General features: G+C 37.7%; 1 protein-coding gene across 1 annotated transcript in view; it reads left to right on the plus strand.

Annotated features, from left to right (window-relative positions):
• Positions 1-27245, plus strand: part of LOC140509754 (A-kinase anchor protein 13-like) — a 133941-nt gene that overhangs the window by 102417 nt on the left and 4279 nt on the right. The window contains exon 5 of the mRNA XM_072617615.1: positions 5981-6164. Within this exon, the coding sequence (XP_072473716.1) occupies positions 5981-6164 (184 nt within the window). The remainder of the gene's footprint in view (positions 1-5980; positions 6165-27245) is intronic.

Genomic DNA, 27245 nt, shown 5'->3' on the forward strand with positions numbered 1-27245 from the left:
CTCACATTTGAAATGAGAATTTCTATATCACCCAGAAGTATAAGTTGATGATATAAGTGTTCATTTTTAGCCTCACCTAATTAGAAATATCTCCTTATCTGATTTCTCTTCCTTGGCGATCCTTGCTTAATTCCTATTGACCTTTCGTAACATAGCTATAAAAATGTTTGTTTTTATATTTCATGGTTATTCCAGCTTCGTGATGACACCTCTGCTGAATCCCATTCATTTGAATCACATTGGATGCTTTAATGTGTTAGTTATGCCAGCTAAACTAAGCAATTATCATGTTTAATCACAATATTTTCTGAGTACTTCCATAACCTCTGCAGTCTTTTTCAGCCCTGAGTCCTAAGATTCTGTGTGTTTGTGTTTGTGTGTGTGATGTCTGGTCAAGATCTGTAATACAAAGAAAATTATGGTTTCTACTTTGTGTCGTAATAACTGACTCACATAGTACTTTTTTATGTACCTTCTCTTAGTTGATCCTCATAACAGTCCTGTGAGGTACTTGCTAGGTTTGTTATCCCCATTTTAAAGATAAGGAAAATAAAAGTTCTGGTTCAGTGACTGGCTGGCTCATAGTCACTTACCCTGTTTCTAAAGAAGAATTTGAACCAAAATTATCATGGTTCAAAGTCCAGCATTCTATTTGCTATGCAACATTGCCTTTGTTGTACATGCTTCAAGACAACATTAATTTATAGAACATTTATTAAGCACCTGTTGTGTTCCTGTCACTACTTTGTAGCTTTGTGTGGAATACTGAAAGTGTGGGATAGAAGATATTCATACCAAAAAATGTCCATAAGAAACTTAAAATTCATTAAGCATTTATTAAGTAACTCCTGTATACCAAGCACTATACTATGTGTCAGGGATACAAGTAGGAAGAAGAAAAGCAGCCCCTGTCCTCATGGAACTCGCAGTCTAAACTTGACTTGAAGTCCAGAGGAAGCTGGGAGGGGTGGAGGGCAACGCTGAGGGCGCCCAGTGTGGGAGTTTCGTGTGCTGTGGATTTCAGACAACACAAAACTGTACATGGAAAGTAGAGACTGAGCTGGGAAGGTGTTGGCTTGAGTATCTGAGGAGCTGCAGATGGAAAGTTCAGGTCCTGCCCATAGAATGATGTTGGGGGCATATCACACGGAATTTTAAACATGAGAACAAAAACATGGCAGCATTTAAATACATATATGGTCGTATTGGACTGAATGTGACTGTAAGGGTGAACAGAGAAGTGATGGAATCAAGGAAAGAGCCCTGGGCTTGGCCTCTGGACGCTGGGTTCAAATTCTGCCCAAGATACTTAGTTACTGTGTGAGCATTAGAAAAATTATTTAACATCTCAGAGCCTCAGTTTCCTCATTTATAAAATAGGGGTGGTAGTACTTGAACTACCGACTTTGCAGTTTTGTTGTAAAGGAAAGCGCTTTAGTAACCTTAAAGTTAACAAAACTAGCTTCTTACAACTAGGCTATGAGTTATTCAGTAAGACAAATGTTCAGCTACATTGTATGGTGCTTAATTTACTTTTTAGTTAACATTATACACATTTCACCCAATTTTAGGGAGCATGCATTTAGGTAATATCTTTGTAGTCAACTAATGATCCTAGATATTCACTGAGGACAATAGTCCTAACCTATGCAGTATTTACTTTTGTTAACTTTGAGTTTTTCAGTATTAAAGCTGTTACTTCCTACATCCTGCATTATTTTTTTTAAGCCCTATGGGTATTAGAGGTTTTGTTCCCATAAATTTACTGAATACTTACTAGGTGCCCTGCAGTATGGTAGGCTGTGTAAAGGAAACACTTAAGTTACCTAACTAGGTTTCCTCTCTCAAAGAGATAGTAAGCATTTATTTTTACATAGAGATATGTATAGTGTGTGTGTGTATGTGTGTGTGTATATACACATATATATATTTATACATACACACTATATGTATGTATACATATAATATTTATATTCCTATTTTGTACAGTGCTTTAAAATATTAGCTTATTTTGTCCTCCAGCACTTAGCTCAGGACCTGACACATTGACTGACTGACTCATAACCACTCTGGAGGTAAGGTGCTGTATTCTCCCATTTAAGAGATGAGGAGACTCAGGCAGAGAGAGGTTAAATAACTTGCCAAGGATTGATTGTGTGTGTCTGAAGCATGATTTGGATACGATAAGACTTAGTAGGTGTCAGACAGTCTGAGAGTCATATGTTTATCTCATTTCACAGGTTAGAGTCATGTTCTTTAGCATTGCATGTTATGGTTTGGCTGTGGCCTTTCACACATGTATCTCTGATCTCTGTTTCTTCATTTGTTAACTATACATACACATGAATTGTTATTAATACAATGCTGATGCATTATTCCATTATGCATATGTATTATGTCATCCTAGTACGTTGTTGAAGTTGGTTAGCAGGGCTCTCCTGCAGGCTCACTGGAGCATGAATGTGGTCTTCAGTGATGAGAATGTCATAACTCCGAACCCCTTGAAGAACGTGGCATTTGCTCTTTTTCTAGATCCATTTAGACTTCGGGGTGGCATGCATCTAGTCTCAACAACACTATAACTGGAACCACCCTCTGCCATGACTTCAGTAGGAAAGACAGGGGTGAATACAGGCAGGTGCTGTTTGGTGATTTTTCATTTATTTATTTTGACCAAAGCCCTAATTATTAGTCTAAAAGAAAAACGTTTGAAGAAGCTTTTACAGTGGGAATAGGCACATGAGTAAGAGCCTAACGAACACAATGAAAGTGGTCACTCCCTTAAATCCCATTTCATTTTAGATTAGGTTATGCATTAGAAAAAATTATCTTCACTTCCAAATTCTCTTCCTCCTGCCACCACCTATTGAGAAGGCAAGAAATACGATACCCATAACACAGACGAAGTCATACAGAGTGTATTTCCACGGTAGCTATATTGCAGGGAAAATAAAAACAACCAAAGTGAAAAAATATACTTGAAGCTGTGTTCAGAGTTCATCAGCTCTTTGTCTGTCAGTTCCCACTCCTTTGGAATTGTTGTGAATCATTGTATTGATCAGAGTAGCTAAGTCTTTCATAGTGCATTACTGTTATAGTATGGTTGTTGCTGTGTACAGTGTTCTGCTTACCTTACACCAGTTCATATAAATCTTCCCAGGTTTTTTCTGAAACTGTCCCTTGTATTCTATCACATTCCTATATCACAGTTTATTCAGCCATTCCCCAGCTAATGGGCGATCCCCTCGCTTCTTTTTTGTTCATGGAGGTCCTTTTCCTTTTTCTTTGATCTCTTTAAGTTACAGATCTAGTAGCCATATTGCTTGGCCAAAGGGTATAGCCCTTGGGGCATGCTTCTGAATTATTCTCCAGAATGGTTAGATAGTTCACAGCTCCACCAACAGTGTGTTAGTGTCTCCTGCAGCATTTGTCATTTTCCTTTTCTGTCATATCAGCCAGTCTGAAAGGTGTGAGGTAGAACTTCAGAGGTTTTTTAATTTGCACTTCTCTAATTATCAGTGATTAAGATTTTTCAAATGACTTGATAGCTTTGATTTCTTCTGAAAACTGCTTGTTTAGGGTAAGCATTTATTAGATGCCTCCTGTCTACCAGGTACTGTGCAGCATGTTGTATGATTATTATATCCTTTGACTCATTCAACAGCTCTGAGAGGTATTGTTGTTTTCCCCATTCTGCAGTTGAGGAAACTGAGACAATCAGAGGTTCAGTAAATTACCCAGGATTACGTAGTTAGAAACTATCCAAGACCAGATTTTAATGCAGGTCCTTCTGTACGTAGGCCCAGGGCTCTATCTAGCTGCCAATTTCAAAAGGATTCCTTTTAGAAAATTGTTTCTGGATGGGCATGGTGGCACATACCTCTCATCACTGCTACCAAGGAGATGGAAGCTTGTGGATTACTTGAGTTTGGGATTTCTGAACTGTAGGGAGGGCTAAAGCAGATCAGGTGTCCATATTTAAGTCCAGCATAGATACAGTAATCTCATGCTAGTGGAGGATCGGAAGGGGGAGAGAACCAGGACGCCTGAGGAAGGGCAAATTGGTCCAAGTTGGAAATAGAAAAATGTCTTTCAGTAGTGAGTTTGGGTTTGTAAGAATCTATTAGAAGGAAGGAAGACAGGAAGGGAAGGAGGAAAAACATTTCAGGAAGAGACAAAAGACAGAAATTTCAGTGGTGATTTTTATTGTGCCTCAAAACTATTGTTTAGAGAAATTACCTTCAATTCAATAAAACTCAAAACATTTTTTAAATCTATGTGGATTTTTGTTGCTTATAGTATAAATAAAAACTAAGTCATTATCATCAGAGATAGAATTTATTTCCTTTTAAATTAGTTTTCCCCCCTCCTTCAAGTTACAAAGTGCTTCAAATTCCAAAACACCTTGTAGAATATTTTATTTAAGCAAATTATTCCACTACAGTTTTGAAATTCTATGATTCTTCTTTCTAATTTTAGCTTATTTTAGATAAATCACCTCAAAATTGAATACATAGATACTCAATTTAGTGGCAGGGACTGTTGCTACAACTTTGTAGAAGAATTAGATAAGCCATACGATGTTGAAAGCATTAGGCCTTTTTGTTCAAGATATTCATGGGTAACTCCAAAAGAACATGCATGTGGTATGACTGGAGAAACTTGGAGAAATGGAAGACAAGGACAGGAAGGGAAGCAGCCTGCTCATCCTCTCACTGGGGAACTAGGACCTCCACAGCATCAATGGAGAAAGGTCAGGGAAGGGGGTGTAACCAAGGATATAGCCAGTGATCCTCAGGCATAAGGTTTTTCAGGTCATGACAAGAAAAGAAACTCCTTGATGATCTTGCAAGAGGATCTCCTGGGCCTTGGTATATGATTACACAATGTGCACCCTGGAGTTCCTTGGTTCATGCTTCAGAGTAGCTCCGGGAATTCTAGGGTCAGAGCATCTCCAAGATTAGGGCCGTTCAGGGGTTTTATGGAGACTGGATGAGGCAGGGCAAGTTCTGCTTAAGCAAGCCTGATTTTGATAGCTGTATTTCAATATAATTGGTTTTCTTTATAATTCAGTGCATTTTACTTTATGCATTTAAAAGTATGATTCTGAGAATGGACCTATAGGCTTTGCTTGATTGCCAGTGGGGACTCATGATCCCCCAAAATGCTTAAAAGCTGCTGATGTAGGTCAGGCATTATTGTCCTTCTAATAGCCCATAATCTTGAATGTTTCTGTCAGAGACCAAGTAACGTCTTAAGCATAAGAAAATAACTCATTTAGTACTGCCAGAAAGAACCTTATCTATTAATTGAACCTACAAAACAAGTTAAAGGATGATGTTCCATAAAGGCAGAGGCACTTGGGAAGACCATAATGATGAAATGAGCAAGTTTTTCCTTCCTTTGTTCAATTCTAAGTTTGTTGTACCTTAAAGTTAGCCTCTCTTGTTATACCCAGAGAAGCATTTCTTTCTCTCATTAAACACAAAAGCTGGCAGTGCTAGCAATTTGATTCACGGTTAATGTGGGAAGAAAATACCTGTTTGTACTTTAACAAGTAGAACCTGTTTTTAATATATAACTTGCCAGCTCCTGACTGGGTGTTCTTTTTAAGTGTAATTACACCCTCAAGAATATACCTCTCCAAGCCTTACATCCTTTTCCCCCTTGGCTCTCATTTTGCTGGGCTGCAGCCACACTATTTAGTAACAGAGCCTTTTAGTGGGATTGGGGGGCAGGTGGCAGCAGGTGGGAGTCACCCCCAAAGATGCGGAGATCAGTTTCATCAAATGACTAACTGAAATGAGCCTCTTTGTGGCTTCAGTACCTGACTTCGCAAAGTTTTGTGTAGGAGTCCATTTCATGTCAACCACGGTAAAATTGTGTGAGGAGCTTAAGCCAGATACCCGAGTTTTTGTTCATGAATTTGGAAGATGATGTTTATGTAACCCACTGCTTGTTCTCTTTCGTTTCTTTGTAGATGGTGGCCCACGGGAAACATTGATGCATTTTGCTGTGAGACTGGGACTGCTGAGGTTAACTTGGTTTCTGTTACAGAAGCCAGGTGGAAGAGGAGCTCTCAGCATACACAACAATGAAGGAGAGACTCCAGCAAGCCTAGCTTTGGAGCGGGGCTATCAGAAACTTCATCGACTTTTGACAGAGTAAGCTTTTTTCTCCCTATTCTCTTCCTCTCAACCATCCCCTCATATCTTCACACTCTCATTCATATTAACACACTGGTTGGCCTTCTTCCTGTCCTTTATACTTGGCCACTAATTGAGACCAAAACCCATATATTCTGCTGGATCATCACAAACTTGTCCTTACCATCATATCTGTAAGAATATTAAGGCTTGTGGGAAAACTAGGGTGGTTTTTTTCACCCTAATTCTCACCCTTTCTCTCTATTTTCTTTGCTCTTGAACTCTTGTTTTATTAGTTGGGGGTGGGGCATGCCTCTTGCATAGCATTTTGTTGTCTCATTTGTTACTGAAAATGTGTAATGAGTCAGGGATTTTTGGTAACATTAGTCAATTTGTAGAGATTTTAAGACTTGAAACTTGGATTTGTTTCTTCAAGATGTTTCTTTAAATTAGAAGTCAATACTTTAATACCATAATTTTGTATGGAAAACATACATTAACCACAAGCAATTGCTTTGAATTGTAACTTATGTGGTAAAAATAGAGAGCAGAGGTCTCTCCTATGAATACAGTAAAAGTCAACAGTGTTGTCCTGGAAACTTGCAGTAAGTAATGCCTTCTGTGTGTGTGTTTGTCTTCTGTTTTTCTCCAGTCTTCTTTTCTAAGAGTGCTTTTTTGGTTATTTTAATAGTTCATAGATTTAGGAAGTTTTTTTTAATTTTAAAAAAATTAACAAATATTGAATTAGTTGAACAAGATTAAACTCGTATTTCATTGTAATACTAGTAGTAAAGGCAGAAATTATAGGCACAATTTCCTAAATAATAATATATTTGTTTAGTTTTGTAAGCCAGTAATCTGGTGTTGATTTTTTTTATACACAGAGCCAGCTCATTCTTCCATAGGTGTTCCTTGACAGAACAGTTTCTTGTTCTTTAGGTTAGTGTTCCCCAGTTCTCAGGCCTTGTCTTCTGTGAGTGTAACTTTGTCGGTGTTTTATTTGGGGGTAGGGGAAGGCTTGTGCCCAGTAACTTATAACTAATTGATAAGTTTTCTAGTGGAACCACTGAGAATGGTTGATGTTGAAAAAATGTCATTGATCAGTGTTGCATGCATGGTGGGAGGTTTCTATGTTAGTCTCATGAATGTATGTGTACGTGGATACTTGGGCTCTGTTGACACATTGTTCCAATTCAGTGATATATGCTGGTGGCCATACAATTCTCATCTGGCTAATGTTAAGACTCTTTTAGGATAATTGAAATTGGCCTACTGTCTACCCTGGGGCGGGGGGGGGGTGGGGGGGAGAGGAGAGAATCTATGTGCTAGAAGTTTGAACAGTTAGCCCTGTGGGAGAAAGGGATATGCATTTCAAATGGAATCCCTTCAGATTTGGTTGTGTAGTTCAGAACATGCACTCGATAATACCAGTTCTACCAAAGACTGGCTGGTAGAGTTAGTATTGTGCTCTGATCCAAATGGGGAAATAAAGGTATTACAAGAGCTCCTTTTTGTGCTTGGAAGATATGTCCCAAGACTGATGTTGCAACACAACTGTAAGGAAATAAAAACTTGTACTTGAGTTTTTGTTTCAAGTGTTGTTGCGTTGGATTCTGTCCTCACATAGTTATGTATTCGATGGGGGATGGGAATGGGTGCCAGTGTTGTTCCCTGCCAACCACAGACTTCTCAGGGACTCTGCTCCTTCTCAAGCCTGCCCCCACACTTGCGCTTTGGAGCTTTCATTCTGAACTTCATGAGACTGTAAGCTTCAGCTCAAATAACTGATCTTCTTAGACCTGGGGTTCAGAGTATGCTTTGCCTCACCCTCCTTCCTCATTCCCATTTATACCACTGCCACTACCGTTTGCTCTTTTTTTCTGACATATCTTTCTTTTCCCTTCTTACCCCATATGTTTACTAAGTGGTTCTTCACAAAGAAAAAAATAATATTCAGAAGTATCAAGAATAGGGTTGGAGTTAATGGAAAATGCATTACACCCCACCCCCGTCCCCAAAAAGGAAGGAAGGAGCACTGCTTAGTGCAGGTTAGTCATACTGTAACGTCTCAAGCTATTCTGTAACTGTGGTTTGTTATGTTTAACTTAGATCCTGTGATAGTAATAGGCTTCAGCCTTGCCCCCCCTTCATGCTTTGTTATAACTCTCTCCTTTTGTTCTCTGATGAGAGTGACATCTTTATGATCACAGCACTCTCATGTCAATTTGAGATTCACACACCCCAGCCCCACCCCTATAAAGACAGCTAATTTGCCTATTCTATAATTTTAGATTGCCTCTTAACTAATTAGGATACTTCATATTTCCTGGTGAGAATTATGGGTTCAACTTACTCCTTCTAATAACTGGTATCTTTTGACCCAAAAAAATAAATGGGGAAAAGAACTCCAAACATTTCAATTGTGTCATATAGCCTAGAAAATAGAATAATTCAATCCAGTACTCAAGTGGTTTCTTCCCAAAGTTCGTAAAAGATATCCCATTTTTCCCTGTAGTTTAGTGGAAATAGCTTTTGGATTTGGAATCTGATGACCTGGTTGGAATCTTACCTCTGCTGTTTAAAACTCCCATGATTTTGTGAAGGTTCTAAGTCACTGGACAAAGTTGTTCAATCATCTTTTCAGTCGTGTCTGACTCTGCTTGACACCATTTGGAGTTTTCTTAGCAAAGATACTGGAAAGGTGTGCTGTTTCCTTTTCTAGCTCATTTTAGATGAGGAAACTGAGGCAAACAAGGTTAAGTGACTGCCCAGGATTACAAAGCTGGTAAGAGTCTGTGGCAGGATTTGAACACAGGTCTTCTTGACACCAGACGAGGCACTCTATCCACTGTGTAACCTAACTACCCTGATTTTTTTTATTTAAGTTTTCAGTCATATCTGACTGTGAACCCTTTTTGGGGGTTTTCTTGGTGTGATGGCAATCAAAATAGGATCTTTTGCTGTTTTTGTTTTAGTATAGTCAAGTGCCTCTGATTGAACCTTGCCTTTACTTTACGAATAAAGTATAAGAAAAAGTTTCTTTAACTAGAAACAATGTATATATTTGTATTGTTAATTATTTTAATGTGATTAAAGATCTTCCCCACCCATTGATGGGCCTACCCATTATGGGAAGCTTGATTAGGGGAAAGTTGTTTCTTAAGAGGGTCCCAAGTACCTTTTGTTTTTTCTATTGAGGCACTGGGTCAAAGGGTTGTGATGCCCTCTGGCTCTAAAAAAGGTATAAATATTCTGAGTTGAGGTTTTACTTTGGGGCTTAGAGTTTGGTAAGAAAGTTTCAGTGTCCTATGAGGACTCTGGGAACCCGCGAAGGAGCCCCCTGGCTTTGAGAACCCAGATGTCGTGCTTCCCTCTCTGGTAACCATGGTCAGACAGTTGGGGTTCAATTGTCTGTTGAATTCAGGCAGAGGAAGCCATGTATCTGTTGATCTTTGGGTTTCTCTGTATTTTCTTTGAAGTTCAGGGTGCTGACTCCCCAGAATTAAGTAAATGGTATATATGCTTGGTTAAAGGAATGATACATGGGCTTGATGAAAGTGATGGTTAATCCCTTGAAAGTTGCTTTCCTTTTATGAATGCAGATCTGAGAACTTGTGATAGCAGGCCCCCCTGCGCTTGTTGGGGGACTTACTGTTACACTTGGTAAAGGTCCTAGAATGATTTGCCATTTCCTTCTCCAGCTCATTATACAGATGAGGAAACTGAGGCAAATAGGCTGAAGTGACTTGCCCAGTGTCACACAGCTAGTCGGTGTCTGAGGCTACATTTGAACTCAAGTCTTCCTGACTCCAGCTGGTTGGTACTATGAATAGAGCACTGAGCCTGGAGTCAAGTGTGCATTCCTTGGCAAGTTGCTTAATCCAGTGTGCCTCAGTTTCTTCATCTGTAAAATGATCTGGAGACAGAAATGGCAAACCACTCTAGTATCTCTGTCAAGAAAACCCAAAATGGAGTCATGAAGAGTCAGACACAACTTAACAACAACAACTTTCTGACTCTAGGCCCAGCACTCTGTCCACCTATCTGCTTATTACACTGCCTGGCTGTCTCTTAGATTATTTTGGGAATTCTCTTAATTTTAATCAGGGTGGATAATGTTGAGTCTTTGCTTTAGTGTTTTTCTTTTTAAAAATTTTTTTTATACCTTTTGTTTTACATGATCATTTCTAACTAAATATTTCCCTTCTCACCTTCTCTTCCTCCCCAGCATCCTTTGACTCTTGGATAGATCATCTACTTTAATTCCCTAGCATTGCCTGACTCTGATTTCATCTGCTTCTTTGAAGGGTGATTTTTATTTTAGGTACCACTGTGGCTGCACATGGAACCTAAAAAATAGGGGATTTTAATCGTTTTTTGTTTCATAGAGCCCTTTGAAGTATATGGACCCCTTCTTGGAATAGCATTTGATATGAATAAGATAAAATAGATGAAGATTGCAAAGGAAACTAATTATATTGAAATACAGTTATCAAAATTTTTTAAAATAAGTTTACAGAGCCCAGGTTAAGAACCTTTAATGTGATAATTGAAAGATAAAGAGAAGTTGGAAGAACTAGCGATAGCTAGATCATACAATATTTAGAGCTAGAAAAATCTTAAGAGATTGTCTAATCCAACACTCATTTTACAGATGAGGAAACCGAGATTTGGATGAAGTCACCTTGAATAATTATTTTGATCTCTGCAAGACAGATACTGAAACAGTTTGTCATTTATTTTCCAGCTCATTTTACAGATGAGGAAACTGAGGCAAAGAAGGCCAAGTCAACGCTTTTTCCTGATGATTAGTATTTGAAAGGGAAAGAATGAAGCAATAGCTTTTCATTTTCTCTTCCCAAGTGTAAGTAAGGGAGAATCATAGGACATTAACTCTGGAAAAACTTTGAAAGAATCAGAGCTTATCTCCTAATTTTATAAGTAGTTAAGTAACTTACCCATAAGTACAAAGCTAGTTAGTGGCAGAACTTGTGTCTTCTAATTCCCAGTCTGGACCTCTTTTTATATAGCTGCAGAGTTTACCAGGGATTCTGATTTTAACACGGTACTTTTTACACATAGTATGTAGACTGGTAACAAATATTTGTTTAATTTATTTGAGCTTAGAAAGCTTTCCTCCTTCAAGGCTGATTCCTTTTCTCTTTACTTCTTTATGTGTCAATTTCTTTATAGTTGATTTGCCTCCCTCTCCACACTTTCTCCTACTGGACTCCTCCTTTCCCTGCCCTTCTCTTCTTTTAATTTACCATAATACAAAATTGAAGTGTTTTTTAAAAGTAATCATTACTGTTATTAAAGTTTTATGTTGCCTGTTCTGAGCTTTAAATAAGATGTCGACTTTTCTTATGTTTTCATCAACCATACCCTATCCCCTCCAAAATCATACTAAATTAAGTTTAAATTTATTTTTATGCGAATTGTCTTTTTTAATGTGAACTTAAAAAGACAACAAACAAGAACATTTAGAATGCAAGGAACAAAAAAGTGGGATGAATACATGTGGAAATTGTCAACTTCTGTTATGTGCTATTTGATTTAAAGGAAATGCAAATTAAATTTAATGTGATAGTAACAAAATTGCACTGTTTGCACCCATTTCTGAATTCCCTTTGGTTTTCTTCTGTGTGATTTTTGATGTCTTCATTAGTGCTCTTTTATTTTTTTCCCCTTCTCTGTCATTAGGCACTAAGCTTCTATAATACTCTCTCCTCAATATAGCTTATTTTTTGTTTGATTTCATTTTTTAAAATATTTTAATCTCTCAATTATATGTAAAAAAAATTTTAACATTCCTGTTCCAAAATTTTTAATCCAAAGTTCTCTCTTTCTCCTTCACCTCCCCCTTTCCTGAGATGGCAAGCAACTTGATATAGGTTATACATGTATAGTTATGCAAAACATTTCCATATTAGTCATGTTGTGAAAGAAAACACAGACCCCCCTCAAAAAAACCCTCCCGCAAAAAATAAATGAAAAGTAGTATTCTTCCATCTTCATTCAGACTCCATCAGTTCTTTCTCTGGAGGTAGATGGTATCATGAGTCCTTAAGGATCATCTTGGATCATCGTATTGCTGAGAATAGCTAAACATTCATAGTCAACCATCATATCATATTGCTGTTACTGTGCACAGCGTTTAATTGGCTCTGCTCACTTCACTTTGCATCCTTTCACGTGAGGCTTTTCCAGGGTTTTCTGAAACCCTCCTGCTCATCATTTCTTATAGCACAATAGTATTCCATTACAATCAGGTGCCACTTCTTGTACAGTCACTCCCCAGCTGATTTCCACTGTTTGTTTTCTTTAGTTTCTCTTAGCCTTCGTTCATTCAGAGCTTCACCCATTCTGGTTTTACAGGCTTGTGTCACGTACTTATATATTCATCCCTTGTTATTCCTCTTCCATTTTTTCTTTATATCTTTTAAAAGGTTAAGTGGATGTGTTTCCTTTTTATAATCTTATGGGCTTCTTCAGAAAAATCTTGAAGCTTTTAAAAAATGGTTTCTTTTTCTAGTTTCAGAATTCTTACAGTCTTTTCATGTGTCCTGAGCAGACTTCCTTTATTACTGTTTTGTCTATCCAATACTAATGTAATCTTCCTTGGAACTCCTTGAAATCTGCTCTGCCAAAATGTAAGGTATATGTCAGACTGTCCCTTTCTTATTCCAGAAGAACTCTAGCCATGCATGGTTCCTTTCTGATGTTTCTTTTCCACCTTCTCAGCTCCTCTCTGATAGTGAGAATCATATCCAGTGTAGACTTTACCTTTGTTGACCCCTCCAGTTTTGAAGAAAGAAACCATCATTAAGGTAAGTCAGGAAGTTAGTAACTGTTCTGCTTTGGGGCCCTCAGACATCTGGAGAATTGACGTTCCCCATTGCTACCACATTATGTCTTTGTATCAGGATTGATTGGGATCTTTTCTTCAGACTTTGTATCTGTCTCTTCTTTCTGTTCAGGTTTCTTTTCTATCATACAGGGGTAAGAATACTGGAATTACTTACCTAATAGGTCTACTATAAGGAGGACATGTGATAAACTATATAAATCCATATAAATGAGGTGCTATTGTTGTCCTTATTGCTAGAAGGGATCTTGAGGTGTTATGTGGTCCATTACTTTGTCTTCAGCTGAATGTCCAATGTGACAAGAACAGAATTGCAGAGTTATATAATTTAGAGTGTAAGTGTTCAGGTGAAACCCAGGCAGCTTATGTGACTCTCCAAGGTGTAAGAGAGAGAAAATAAAATTAGTATCCAGGTCTTTTGTTTCCTAGGGCAGTGAGTCTTTTCAGTCCCCATTCCTTCCTCCCACCCCTCATCTTTTCAACTCTTCTCTATACTTAATTCCATGCTGGGAATAATCTCTGAGATGTAAGTGACTTTATCCTGTTCCCCGGAATAGGGGATGTGATTAAGTGTTTAGATTTCAAAGGGATTCTCAGCAGGCAAAACAAATAGATGGAGTTCAGATGTGAAGCAAAGTCAAGTAGGTATTAACTGTGTCAATAAACTGAAAAGCAAGACTTCCTTCATGTTAGCTGTTACATAAGCACATTCAGTAGGAACTGGGTTTTATGTACGTGTGTTGAATATTTTCAAGGAGTGCTAGTTGATGATATATGATTTTTGGATAACTTCCCTGGCCTTGGAGGAGACCCCCATAATAAAGGAAGGGTGGAAAACTTGTAGCCAACAGAAATCTTGAGTTCCTTAGCCATTTGACTAGAAGCCTATGGGAGCTTTGCTGTACTTGCTCTTGCCAAAAGTTCACTTTGTGATTCTTGGATTGCCTTCCCATTAATATTAAAATAATATTTCAGAGGCACTGCTTTCTCTTCCTTATCCCTTTTGTATTTCTTCTTTTGGAAATATCGCAGCTTAGGATAGAGGAATTTTTCCATTTTCAAGTACGTTGTTTCTAGAGAGCATGGACAATATATAATTTAATACTTTTTAATTTTTCTTTTCATGGGATCTTGTGCATAAGTAGACATTTTAATTTAGATACTAGGAATATATGAAAAATCTGATAGTTTCCACCTGTAAGTATTCTACAACCCACTAGAAAAGGGCTACTGACATTTATAAAACAACTGACTGAAGGTAGAATGTGATATAGACAAAGGAGAGATGCTCACAAAGAACTCTTAAGAAAATTTGATGAAGAAAAATTCACTTTTAGGTGGCACTTAAACTGCCCCTCCAGGTCATTAGAAGAACTTTATCAAGTGGAGATATGAAAAAATTACTTTTACAAGCACCCTCCCCGCATCCACTTCTCTCTTCCTCTCCTTCCTCTTCCCTCTCCCTTCTATCTCCTCTTCCCCCACCCCCAGTGTTTGAAAAGTTAGTCTAAAAGGAACTGATTTCAGTTTCTCTAAGGTCTTGACATCTAGAACAACACATTTTCATTGGACTATTTTTTTCCAGTGTCATTAATCCCTTTCTACTCTTCGCATGTCTGGTTACTGCATTAATTCTTCTACTTTGGTAATATTCTAGGTAATTAAAAATAAATTTTAGGTAACATTTTGGCATCCCCTTTTGATGATGGTAACTGCCTTGGGAAATGAAGTGTGACTGACATTATATCAATGGTACAGGCGGTGTGTGTTATAGTGTTTATAATTTGTGACCATAAAATGTCATTCTCATTGCACTTGCAATCATAGAACAGAAGTTATTATTTTAAGAGCTTTAACTCTTTCGTGTTGTCACAACAGTTATTCAGCATTTCTCTGTTCTAGGGCACATTAACATAGCACATCTGTTCTCACAAACCACATTTTATAAACAGGAATGGAGATTTTGGGGGATGATGAGATGAATGGAAAAGAAAATGGCTTTAGGGTATGGCGTGGTAGAATACTATATTTTGGTTATATTTTAAACTTATATAATTTGAAACTTTTCCTTTTACCTGCAGCTCCATCCCAGGAAAAATCTATCCTTTCTGTGGAAATACGTATTAGAGTTCCTGTGGAATTTGATGTAAGAGGGGCCATCCTTATAATGGAGTCTTTAGTATTGACACTGTTAACCCTCTTGAAAATGCTGAGGAACTCATAAGATTGTTGTATTCATAGCCTGTGGACTTCACCTCTAAGAAGTGTATCTAGACCAGTTTATTTATTGCACAAGTGAAACAAATGGTACTAGAGTAAATATTCTTGCACCAGATATTCTGGCTGTAATGACCTCCTTCCTTGCCCATGCCTCGTGAACTCTCTGAATTTCTTCCAGAGTCAGTTTAAGACCAATACTTTTGGTGATTTTAAAAAAGTTTAGGACTACCTGCTATATGGCATATACATACATATATATGAGGCACTGATCTTTGTCATTGTGATATTGTGTGTTGCAATATACGTAATTGGGATGTCTGTGTAATGAAATGCACACACAGACATATACACGTGTGTGTCTGTCTAGAGATACAAATAAATGTATGTGTGTGTATCTCTGTCCTCACTGTACCCTCATCTTCCCTCATTCAAATAGAAGGTCTTTGAGGGTAGGGGTGGTACTGTTTCACTTTTTGTCTTTGTATCTCCCTGGCATTTAGCATAACACCTGGCATGGTGTCACTACTTAATAAATGCTTGGTTGATTGATTTATTGGGCTATTATTGGGGTGATTATAGTACCTCCATCAAGTTAGTGGAAATCTTTCAAGCCCATGAACGTTTAATCTATCACTTATATCTCAGTTTTGCTTCAAAGAGTTGTGACATGACATGACTTAATCTGTTATGTTGTTTTCTATGGCAACAGTATGTGAGGTTGAAAACACAGGGTTTTTCTAAAGTGCAATTCCAGGACAAAGTGAATGTAAGATCAAAGCCTAGGAATGGATAGGTATATATGATAGAATAAGGCCATAACTGCAAATAACCTTCTTTCCATTTTAAATGTCTTGTTGTTGTTGGGTTTAGTTGTGTCTGATTCTTTGTGACCTCATTTCGGGGCTTTCTTGATAAAGATACTGGGGTGATTTGCCATTTCCTTCTGCGGCACATTTTTATAAATGAGGATCTGACTTGCCTAGGGTCACACAGTTAATGTCTGAGGCTGGATTTGAACTATGAAAGTGAATCTTCTGGATTCTAAGCCACTACTCTATCCACTGTGCCACCTAGCTGCCCCTTCCTTTTATAAGTACATAAGTAACTTATGTATTTAATTTAAACATAATTTAAACATTTAAACATGTATTTAATTTAAACTAATTAGCAGTAGAAAGTTACTAGTAGCCTTTTGTTATTGCGGCTCAGTCTGGTAGTATGAAGAGTGTTGCACTTTGAGTCAGAAAGATCTGAATTTGAACCTTGCCTTCAGACACTTAATAGCTGGAAGTCATTTAACCATTTATAAAATGGAGATGATAATAGGACCCACATCTCTGGATTGTTGGGAAGATAATGAGATAATATGTTCAAAGCACTTTGCAAACCTTAAAGCATTATGTGCACATAATAGTAGTTGCTATTATTAATCTTTTTTGTTACTTTAGTGTTAGAATCTATTGAAAGGAATACATGGTATAGTTCAGAGATGTCAAACACATGACTGGTAGGTAGACTGTATGTGGCCAGTACACTCAAGTGCATTCTGAGTCAGAATGAAATGTAATTAGGAAATACTTAAAATTAAAAAAAAAATAAAATAAAACATAATGTTACATTTTAAAACTAAGTCAGTATGTGAACCACAGTGAACCTTTTGTGTAGTGTGGTACCCCTGTGTTTTTGTTTAATTCTGACCACTGCTATAGTTGAGAGTGCTCCTATTGATGCCAAGAACACCAGGTTCAAGGCTCCTCTCTGGTGCAAATGGTTCTGTTACCCTGATAAAGTCACTTTACTGCTTATTACCTACCAACAATTCTTTCAGACATTAGGTTGTAGAGAAGATACTAGCCTACATTAGTACAGGAAGTTTACTTACCAGAGACTTTTCTGGAGTAATAAAATTACAGTTCTAGCTGGTTCCTGTTTTCATCTGCATCCCTACTGAGATAAGAAACAAAAACGTTTTAATCAAAATTATTAAGATAGAAATTACAATTCAAAATCAAGGAGAAATAAGAAATGATAGTATGAAATTAAGGAGAGTTTAGGCTTACTGTTTCAAAGAGTTAATACTTTTGAGGTTATTTGTCTAACATGAGTCTACTGTATAAAAATACTGAATTTGTGTTTCTATGGTAAAGTTTATCTTAAATCATTTATTCCATAGTGTCACTGCTGGGACTACAAAAGGTTGGAAGGGGGAAGCTTTGTGTGAAACGTGTTGGTGATATGTCTCTTACATATGCCTTGTGATCTCAATTTTATTTCAGTTCTCTTCTCAGTTAATAGCAAGATTTGGGCAGCATTGATTTGACTCAGTTTGGATTAGAAAAAATAGATAAAATAATCCTCATTCCAGTGTTTATATCTTTAGAATCCTATTTCATTCCCTCTTCCATAAAGAGGCAAGGGGAGGGGTAAAGAAAGAATGCAGTAGAATTTAGCATTATTTAGTGATTTCCTTTCTCGCCACCCAGCCACTAATTTATGTTTCCATATTAATTTCATCCCTAGAGTTATGATATTGAATCCGGTGAAAAGATCCTACCTGGTAGAGGGGCTCAGCTCAATCAGACCTTCTCTTTTATCTTCAAAGCTTTTCTCCCCGTGGGCACATACCCTTTCCACTATTAGGACTTCCGCTGAGTACATAGCTCTGGTACTCAAATCTTGGTGCTTCTTAAAAGTCAGAATCACTAGGCTCTTGCCACTAAGCAGTATACTTTTTTCTTACATCTTATTTTTAGATATATTTTCAGTTGTTTATAAAAACAACCACAAATCAGAAAACCCAAAAACTTTGTTAATGTTTTAACTTCCATTTCTTTTTGCTTACAACCACTTGTTTTCCCCCCTCCCCACAGTCTAAACCCCTTGCTAATTAAGGAGTAGCTCTTCCAGAAGAAATATCACATTGAGGAGAATAGAAAACAGTGGGTATTTCAGTGCCCCAAAGCCTAATGAATTGAAGTTTATGCAAATATGTCTGTGATTACTTTGAACTAGCAATATACTACTTACAAATAGTCAAGTAACTTGAGAGGTAAATGTGTACTTACAGAATTATTTCCTTTACTTAGAGATTAGACAGCCTTCTCTGCTTTGTGGCACTCTTTCCCCTTCATCTTCATTGGAATTAGGTCTCCTTCTTTAGCAGTCATTGAAGTATGACCTTTTGGTGCAGTTATGGTTTCTTTGAAGATGTTGCAAAATTCATGAAATAAGGAACTGGTTACAGTAGGTCCTTGTCAGAAGTAGAATTGGGGCAAGGTGTTTACTTCTGAGGACCATGCTGCTTTTATCTTGCTTTAATACGGTGGCCTGATGCAGGATGGGTGTACGGCATTCTTGGTGCTTTGGAAGCCATATGTGAGTATTTTCTCCACATATCCCTTAACTCTCCATCATTGTTCTCTAGCTATTAATTTTACTCTTTCCTTTATCTGTATAAGAAAGGGATTGAACTTCCTGTTTTTTCCTTTCCACTGTTGGTTTGACAGGCACCCTCACTGATGTGGGAGTTCAAAAAATACTGGCTATTCAAGGTTAGAGTTAAGGCCTTCTACATGTAGCAAGAAAACCCATCTGGTTATTCTGAATCTTCAGTATTGTTGCTTTTTAAAAGTAGGAACTAATTGGAATTTATTTCCTATGACACAGTAACAGTGTCTTAGAGATAATGTATGACTGAAAATTTCTGTGCTACTACATTAGACATCAGTGTAGAGGAGAGATAATGTTAATGTTAATATTAATTAAATGGCCAAAATTTTTGTAAGGTGTCCAGAACTCTTGCTTCTTAGCAACCCTGTGAAGAAAGTAGTACAAGTGATGTTATTTCCTATTTTAAAGCAGAAGAAACAGGCTTACAAAAGTAAAGTGACTTGATAGTGGTCATGTGGCTAAGAAGAGCCTGAGCTGTGATGGGAACCCAGGAATACTGACTCCCACGTTTAGCACTTTGGTGGTGTATAGTATAATGGGCTATGTAATTATTACTAGCTGTGTGACTGGTGGCAGGGCACTAAACCTTTCTGAGCCTTATCGTGAGGATAATAGCTTACCTTTCTTACTAGATTAGTGAGAGGAAAGGGTTTTTGCAGGCCCTATTATATAGATGTGACATGACGTTTTCATATGCTGAGAAATATTTATTTTTGTACTTTGCACAGTTATAATAGAATCTTACTCTCCATAAGCATTAAGCTTATGATTGTGACCTTTATACAAGGTGAGCCATATAAGACTCTTGTGGTATTTAACATAGTGCCTCTTAGTAAATGGTGGACTTGGTTACGTGGAATGACTGTTAGGATGAAAATGGTTTTTTTCTTAATCTTTCAGTGCTTAGTTGTAGGTATTATTAACTCTGCTCTTTAGAATTTTAGCTAACGACACAGTTCACTGACCCATCCAAATGCCTGTGAGGTTCTTTGTGAACTACTGGATTTCATAACTAAATTATTGTGCAGAATTATTATTTCTTTTGGAAGGACTAAGAAGCTCCTGTTGTTAGCCCCCGTACTTAATCACTTACCTTAGGTAAATCCCTCAGTTTTTCTGAGCCCTACCTTCCTTAACCACAAAATGAAGAATAATAATTCCTGCTTTGCCTGCCACTCTTGTTTTTGTGAGGATTAAATAAGATAATGTAGGGGAAAGTGCTTTGTGTATTACAACATGCTCGACAAAATATAAAATGATTTTATGTTGTTATTTGTCCCAAGAGTTTCATTTTGTGTCCTTGGGTCTCAGACTGGATCTTTCCTAATATTTTTGACATAAAGATAGATTAAAGGCATGTCATAAGCCAGTCTAGTGTGAGTCATATTTCATAATTGTTTCTGAGTAGAGCTCAAGTTACTTATTTCATTGTAAAATGTTGCAGAGTCAGGATCTTCAAGAGATCCTCACTGAACAGATACATGCAAAGGCTGCTAGGTGGCGCTCTGCATAAAGTGCTGGGCTTGGAGTCAGGCAGACATGAGTTTAGATTTGGTTTCAGGCGCCTCACTAGCCATATGACCCTGAGCAAGTCACTTTAACCCCTCTCAACCTCAGTTTCCTCAGCTGTAAAATGGGGATAACAAAATAACTGCTTTTCAGAGTTTTTGTTAGGATCAAATGTGGTATTGTTTGTAAAGCGCCTAGCACCTTGTAGGTGCTGTATAAATACTTGTTCCCTCCCCCACTCTCTTGTCTGATCTGATTCCAGCGTCTCAGATTGTAGAACCGCGGCAACTAGAATGAATCTTAGAATTCACCTGGCCCAACTCTCAGTTTTTAAGATAAAAAAAATAACTGGGGATTGAGGCATGAAGTTACTTGCCCTGAATCACACAGCAAATACGATATCAAAATAGAGACTAGAACTCAGGTCTCACTATCCAGTGCTAATTACGTAACCTGTGGCAAGCTGTTTTACTTTTATGACTCTGTTTTCCCATCTCTGAAGTGGGAGAGTTAGACCAGATACTTTTTAAAATCCCTTCTAGCTGCCAAATCCTAAATACCTGCGATTTCCTCAAGCAGGTTGCTCTTGTTGGCACCATTCCTTCTAACCCCCGGTTTGCCTCACTTCCTGTAAGGAAGAAGAGATGAGAATTTTATCCTCCATAGCAGCAAACACAGTCCTGCTTCATTTAGGTCCTTGAGTTCAGGTAGCTCCCTGTATACCTTCCCCAAGTATGCTTATCATTTGGAAATGAACACTGAATTTCATCATAGGTCCTCCAGAAACGTGGTTGGTCAGGGTATTGATCATAGCTCCTAAGTCTTTCAGAGTTGTTCTTTCCAACGTTTCTGTCCTTGGAGAAATTGTTCTCCTGGTTCTGCTGACGTCATTAAAACTTCATTAGTTAACAGTGCTCAGGATTCCCCAAAGCTGTCTTTCATTTCATGTTGTGTCTTTTTATATGGTGCAACAATACTCCATTTCATTCCTATACCACGGTTTGCCCAGCTCTTCCCCAGTAACTAAGGGGTGATCTAAAGCACCTTTTTAGACTCTAATATTTTTCTTTGTTGTTCTTTGCCCTTTAATCCTTCCTTCAGAATCAGGAAGTCTGGCCTGCATTAACCTCACTTTTTAACTCTGTCGTATTTCCCTATCCCTACTTATTTTCTTGTTGAATTTGATGTGTTTCTACATCAGACTTTGTGTGTGTTTGTATTCAGTCCTCCTTAGTCTGTTCTAAGTAAGAGTGATGTTCATCTGATGCAACTCCCTGCCCCAGCCTCCTCCATGTTTGTATGCTCTTTTCAGGTACCCCTGTTAAGAGAAATAGCAAGGTCCATCCTTTTCTTCCTCTTTCCTACATCAGTGTCTTCCTCCTTTTACACTTTTTTATTTTTCCCCTCATCAGACCCTCATAACAAAATCAGTCCACTCCTAGGACTTCTGGTTTTCTTATTTAAATTACCTCAGTTCCCTGTGAAGACAAAAAGGTTTTGAAAGAACACGAATTTCCTCACCCTCTACAAAGCTATTAGCACTAAATCATCACATAGCTCCTTCTGATTTCTCAGATAACTTTGATTTTCTAAGTTCTTTTGGCTCCTGACCCTGTTGAAAAATTCGTGTTCAACTCTGGTCTTTTAACTAGAAATGTTTGAAAGTCTGCCATTCCATTAAAGGACCATTTCTTCTGTCCTTCATTTCTCCTCCCTGTCCCGTTAGGATTATATTCAGTTTTGCAGGGTAATTTATTGTTTTGTCTTTTTGAAATTTTGTATTCCAAGATGTGTTTTCTCATTGAAAGTTGCAGCTGTAATCCTGATTTTCTTTAGTTCCTTGGAACAGAACTGCTTCTATCTGTATGCTTGCAGTGTTTTTTCCTCTTAGGAGATGATTAGTGGATTCTTTCTATTTTTACTTTGTCCTCTGATTCTTATAATCCTTGGCAGAGTTCATTTATGATCTCTTGAATCTTATGATTTCTAGGCTCTTATATCATAGATGTCAGGGAGTCCAAACTATCGTAAACTCTTTCTCCTTGATCCGTTTTCTAGTTCATTTATTTTTGATATCCAATGTTTTACCTTTTCTTCAGTGTTTTCAATCTTTTGATTTTACTGTGCTTCTTGCTATCTCATGGAGTCATTGATTTCTATTTTTCTATTCAGGTTTTCAGGGAGGCCATTTTTAGATGAGGTGTATCACTTTAATCTTCTGAGCTCCTTTACTCTCCTTCCTTTTCTTTTCTCCAGAGATTCCATTTTATGTTTTATGCCTTGCTTTATTTCTTCCATGTATTCGTATGGTCCTTGTGGAAAATCTTTTGGGGTTTTTTTTTTCTTTGAGTCTGCTTTCAGTTGTTGTGAAGCTGCTTGTTCTTCCTTTTGGGGGTAGTCTCTAGATTGTTACAAAAAAATTTTTTTTTCATATTGGATGGTATTTTTTGTTTGCTTTGTTTTGTTTTTTTAATTTGATTTTCTACCTTCAGTACCCAGACTTGAGCTTTCTGCCAATACGTTAACCGTACTACACTTTGGGATATAGTGGCCAGCCTTGCCTTGGGACATTTGGGTTCCAGAGCTAACTTCTCCCCTCTCGGGTTAGACCGTCTTCCCCCAACCCTGACCTTTTAGGTTCTGAGCACTGTATCTTCAAGGTCCTACCTGGTATTTCAAGAGAGAGTGTTTGAGACTCCCAGACTCTTGGGCGTAGTAGTCTCTCAGTCTGAGGGGGTCCTACACTGTGCTGGTTAACACTGCGACTTTCTCAGGGGAGCTCTCTGCTCTTTTTGCATACGTTCACAGAGGCTGTTCCTGAGACAGTGTTTGCTTTGTTGAAGGATCCATTTTTCCTGTTGCCTTGGGAATTCTGCCTGGCTTTTTTTTCCTCCCAATTCTAAGCAGGGGTATAAGTTACCATATTTTTTTCATTAGATTTCTTGATCGTATTGGTTTGGTGTGAACTTCTTTTTGGGGGGCCCAGAGGGAGTAGGTATGTGGGAGTTGTCCAGTCTATTTCTAATTCAAGTAGCCATCTTGCCAAGATGGCTTCATCTCTTCTTCCCATCACAAAATCTCAAATCTTTGAGAAATGGAAAGTGGTTCCCCTTCCCCTCCTCCCCCATCTCTCTCCTTCACACATATGTGCGTTTGTATTTATGATACTCCTGATCTACATGCTTAGAGTGAAAGACATTTTCACTGAACAGCATTGCATAAGAAAAAATGCTAAATATTGCTTATTTATGCCGGAATAGCAGCCTAGTACTCCAAAGAAGGATCAAGAAAACATCTGTGTCATTTTTACATATGGCATTTAATATTTTTTCAATAGCAGGAAGATCTTGTCTCATCATAACTTAACCAATTTAAGTCCATTTCTCAAACTGAACAATGTGATGCTTGAAGAGTAGACAACTAAAGTTTATTTCTTCGTCACTCACATTCATTCCATGAATTATAGTAATTATGTTCTGACATGATATGTGTATTGTGATTTGATTTTTCCCATTATGATAGCCAATGAGTAAGACTGTTACGACCTTCTCTGCCTCTAAGTAGAACAACTTTTTATCTTATTAATTCATATTTTCCCATTTAGCCAACTGATTTTAACTGTAGAAATTGAATTACAGTTTATGATTTGTGATGGCCTCCACAATTCTTTTTAATAGTGAGAGTATCATGGAATCATTCCCGTAATCCTCCCTTTATTATTGTTTCTAAATATGGTTGCAGGGTGGAGTTTTTAAGGGGTTGGGGGAAAGAGATAAATTTATTTTCAATTATGTGGAAGTAAATCGTTAGGATTTTTAGTTCAGTGAAAAAGTCAAAGAAAATGTTATGCCCATTTCCCTTTGAATCAGTATCCCATTATTATCCTCAGGACACTTGTGTTGCATAGTCTGTGCTGGTTTTTTTTTTTTAAGTTTTGTATCAGCTTCAACAAACTGAGAATTTGATTTTAGTCAAGTATGGGTCAAATTTTCCTTTTAACAGAGCTTCACTGTTCGCTTTATGAGCTCCAACTCTATAAGACATCATCGTAGGGAGTTACTAAACCAATAAAGCCTAGTCTCTGCTTTGACCTTAGAGTCATAGGACTTAGAACTAAAAAGAGGGGACCTTAGAGACCATATAATTCAGTATTCTCATTTTTTTAATTAAATAGTATTTTATTTTTTTCCAATTACAAATAAAGATGGTTTTCAGCATTCATTTTTTATAAGATGTTGCGTTCCAAATTTTTTCTCCCTGCCTTTAATTCCCCCTCCCTAAGATGGCAACCAATCTGATATAGTTATACATGTGCAGTCATGATAAACATATTTCCATATTAGTCATGTTGTGAAAGAAAAAACAGAATAAAATGAAAAAGACACACACACACACACACACAAAAAGTGAAAATAGTACATTTTGACCTGCATTCTGACTCCATAGTTTTTCTCTGGATGTGGAGATCATATTCCATTATGAATCTTTGGAATTGCCTTAGCAGCCTTGTATTGCTGAGAAGAGCTAAGTCTGTCATAGTCGCAGTATCCTTGTTTTATAGATATGGAAATCATAACTCAGAGACTGTGATATGTCCAAAGCCATGGAAGTAGTAAGCTTCAGACCTGGGACTCGAGTTCCCAGGCCTTCTTTCAAATACACTCTTCTCTCCACTACTTCCCACCGAAATGAAACGTTCTAAAATCATAAACATATAGCCAAGGAACAGTTACTTATAAATTCATATCCTTGCAATTGTAGCTATTAGCTAGACAGATTTTTCAGATATAAATGTGAGTTATAAGTCATCAAGTATTTAAGATGGATAAAAATTGGTGGTCTAGGAACAAACAAATGAACAAAGCATCCCTCTCTTCAAGTCCTTATTGTGATCTGCATAGTGGCTGACTCCCCTGGTGTTTGATACAGGTGGACAGATTCACCTGGGTCATTACTGTTGCACAACAAAATCTTTATTCTTCTTTGAATATCTTCCTTGATGGATTCTTTTATCCTGCTTCTTTCAGCCCTCTGCTTTCCTCAAGCCCCAGATGATTCTTTCACATCCTTTGCCTAAATCACCTCTGCCCTTGATCCTATCCCTTCTCATTTGCTTTACCAGCTTGCCTTGTTTGTTATTATTCTTTTTTTGTCTTCATTATTTCCCTATCTGCTGAGTTCTTCCGTGCTGTCTACAAACATGCTTAGGTCTATACACATAGACACACGCAGACACACACACATGCAGACAGACACACGTGCGCGCGCGCACGCACACACACACCCCCTTCACTTGGCATCCTCTTTCTTCCCTTTCACTGCTAAATTTCCAGGACGAAAAAATTGTTTATACTTTCTTCACCACCAAAGATCTCATTTCTAAATTCTTTACATTCCCTCTATTGACCTTATCATTTGAGGGAAGCTGCTTGCTTTAATATACTTTTTCTTCAGAGTGCTTTCTTTCCTGCTAAGTCTGTTAAGGAATGTTGACAAGTCCAGTGGCATTTTCTCAGTTCTCATCCCTCTGGCCTCGCTGTAGCTTTTAATGTAATTGACCACTTCCCCCTTCAGGACAAGCCCTTTTCTTGGCTTCTGTGACACTACTCTCTTTGTATTTTCTTTTTCTGCCTTTATAACTGCTCTTCCTCCTCTGTAGTAGATTTGATTTTATTTTTTACATGTATATTCTTGGAATTCTCATTTGCTTGCATATATTGAAGTATCAAGTCCATGAGATTACCCCCATACATACCTAACCTGTATTTCCCCAAATCGAGTTTTGCATCATCAGCTGGCTGCTGGCTGTTTTCTCCAGCAGTTTACTGTATAAGTTGTTGTTCAATTTTTACTTCGTGACCTTTAGTGAATGGGTGGAGGCTAAGCACTCTCTCAGACTTCAGTTATTGCCTCTAGTCTTTCCATCTCTAGTAATTCTAGTCTTTCATTACATTAACCAATATTTGTGTTTTGGTGAATTGGAGTAGCTTGTAATCATTTGCTCTAAGGAAGAAATACATCTTCAGGGCTGGACTGGTGTGAATTTTGTATGTTGATAAAAAAAATAACCTGGTATATAGAACATTAAAACGAAATACAAAAAAAAAAAAGATAAAAAACCCCCAATAATTGTGAAATGTATGATAAATAAACATTTCTTAAACTTAGAGTATTTCAGAAGTCTTAATGTAATTTTAAGTTGTTAAAACTTTTTATTAAGTTTAAAGTTTAATAGCTAAAAATTGCACTAAGACTTTTGGAACACCCTGTAGGGAAGTTAGATGTATATGGCACCTACTATTTTCCAGGCACTTTGCTATGTGCATTTTAATTAGTATTAAATTAGTATTATTAGTCTGATTTGATCCTCACAGCAACCCTGAGAGGTAGGTGCTCTTATTGTCCCCATTTTACAGTTAAGGAAACTGAGGCAGAAGTTAAGTGACTTGCTCAAGGTCACACGACTAGCATGTGAGTGAAGCCAAATTTGAATTTAGTTCTTTCTGACACTGGGTCTAGCATTCTGTGCACCATGGCGCCCCCTAGCAGCCTGTAATGTATGACATGTCTGGTTTCTTTTATAGTCTTCACTACTTTCTCCACTTGGTAGCCTGCGTTATGATATCCTCATTCTGTAAAATCGGTCGGCCGGAGGGAGGTGGGAAGAGAAAAGGTTTTGTCCTTCATGGCCTATGAGTTCATCTGATAATTGCTAGGTGCTTCTCTGGACATTATTCTGTTGACTAATTCAGGCTGGGAGTAGACTTTGGAACTTTTCATCAAAGGATGTTTGTTTTAGATTATTTCTCTTGCAGCACTGCATTCCTTCAATTTGTAGAGGAATGTTGAGCAGCCCTCCTCCCCTTCCCGTAAGCCTTCCTGTTCTATACTGTCATCAAGTGACAGTAACCCCTTAATGCTTTGGGCTGCTGATATCAAAGCATGAGTCTCGCTGAGGCTTTAAGTTATAAGCCAAGAAGGATAGGCTCTTTGTTCTTTTGTTGTATGAAACCTGTGCTTAAACTTAAACTATCAAAAGAGTCTGGGAGCCT

Source organism: Notamacropus eugenii, chromosome 1 (assembly GCF_028372415.1).
Source record: "Notamacropus eugenii isolate mMacEug1 chromosome 1, mMacEug1.pri_v2, whole genome shotgun sequence".
Classification (NCBI taxonomy): Eukaryota; Metazoa; Chordata; class Mammalia; order Diprotodontia; family Macropodidae; genus Notamacropus; species Notamacropus eugenii.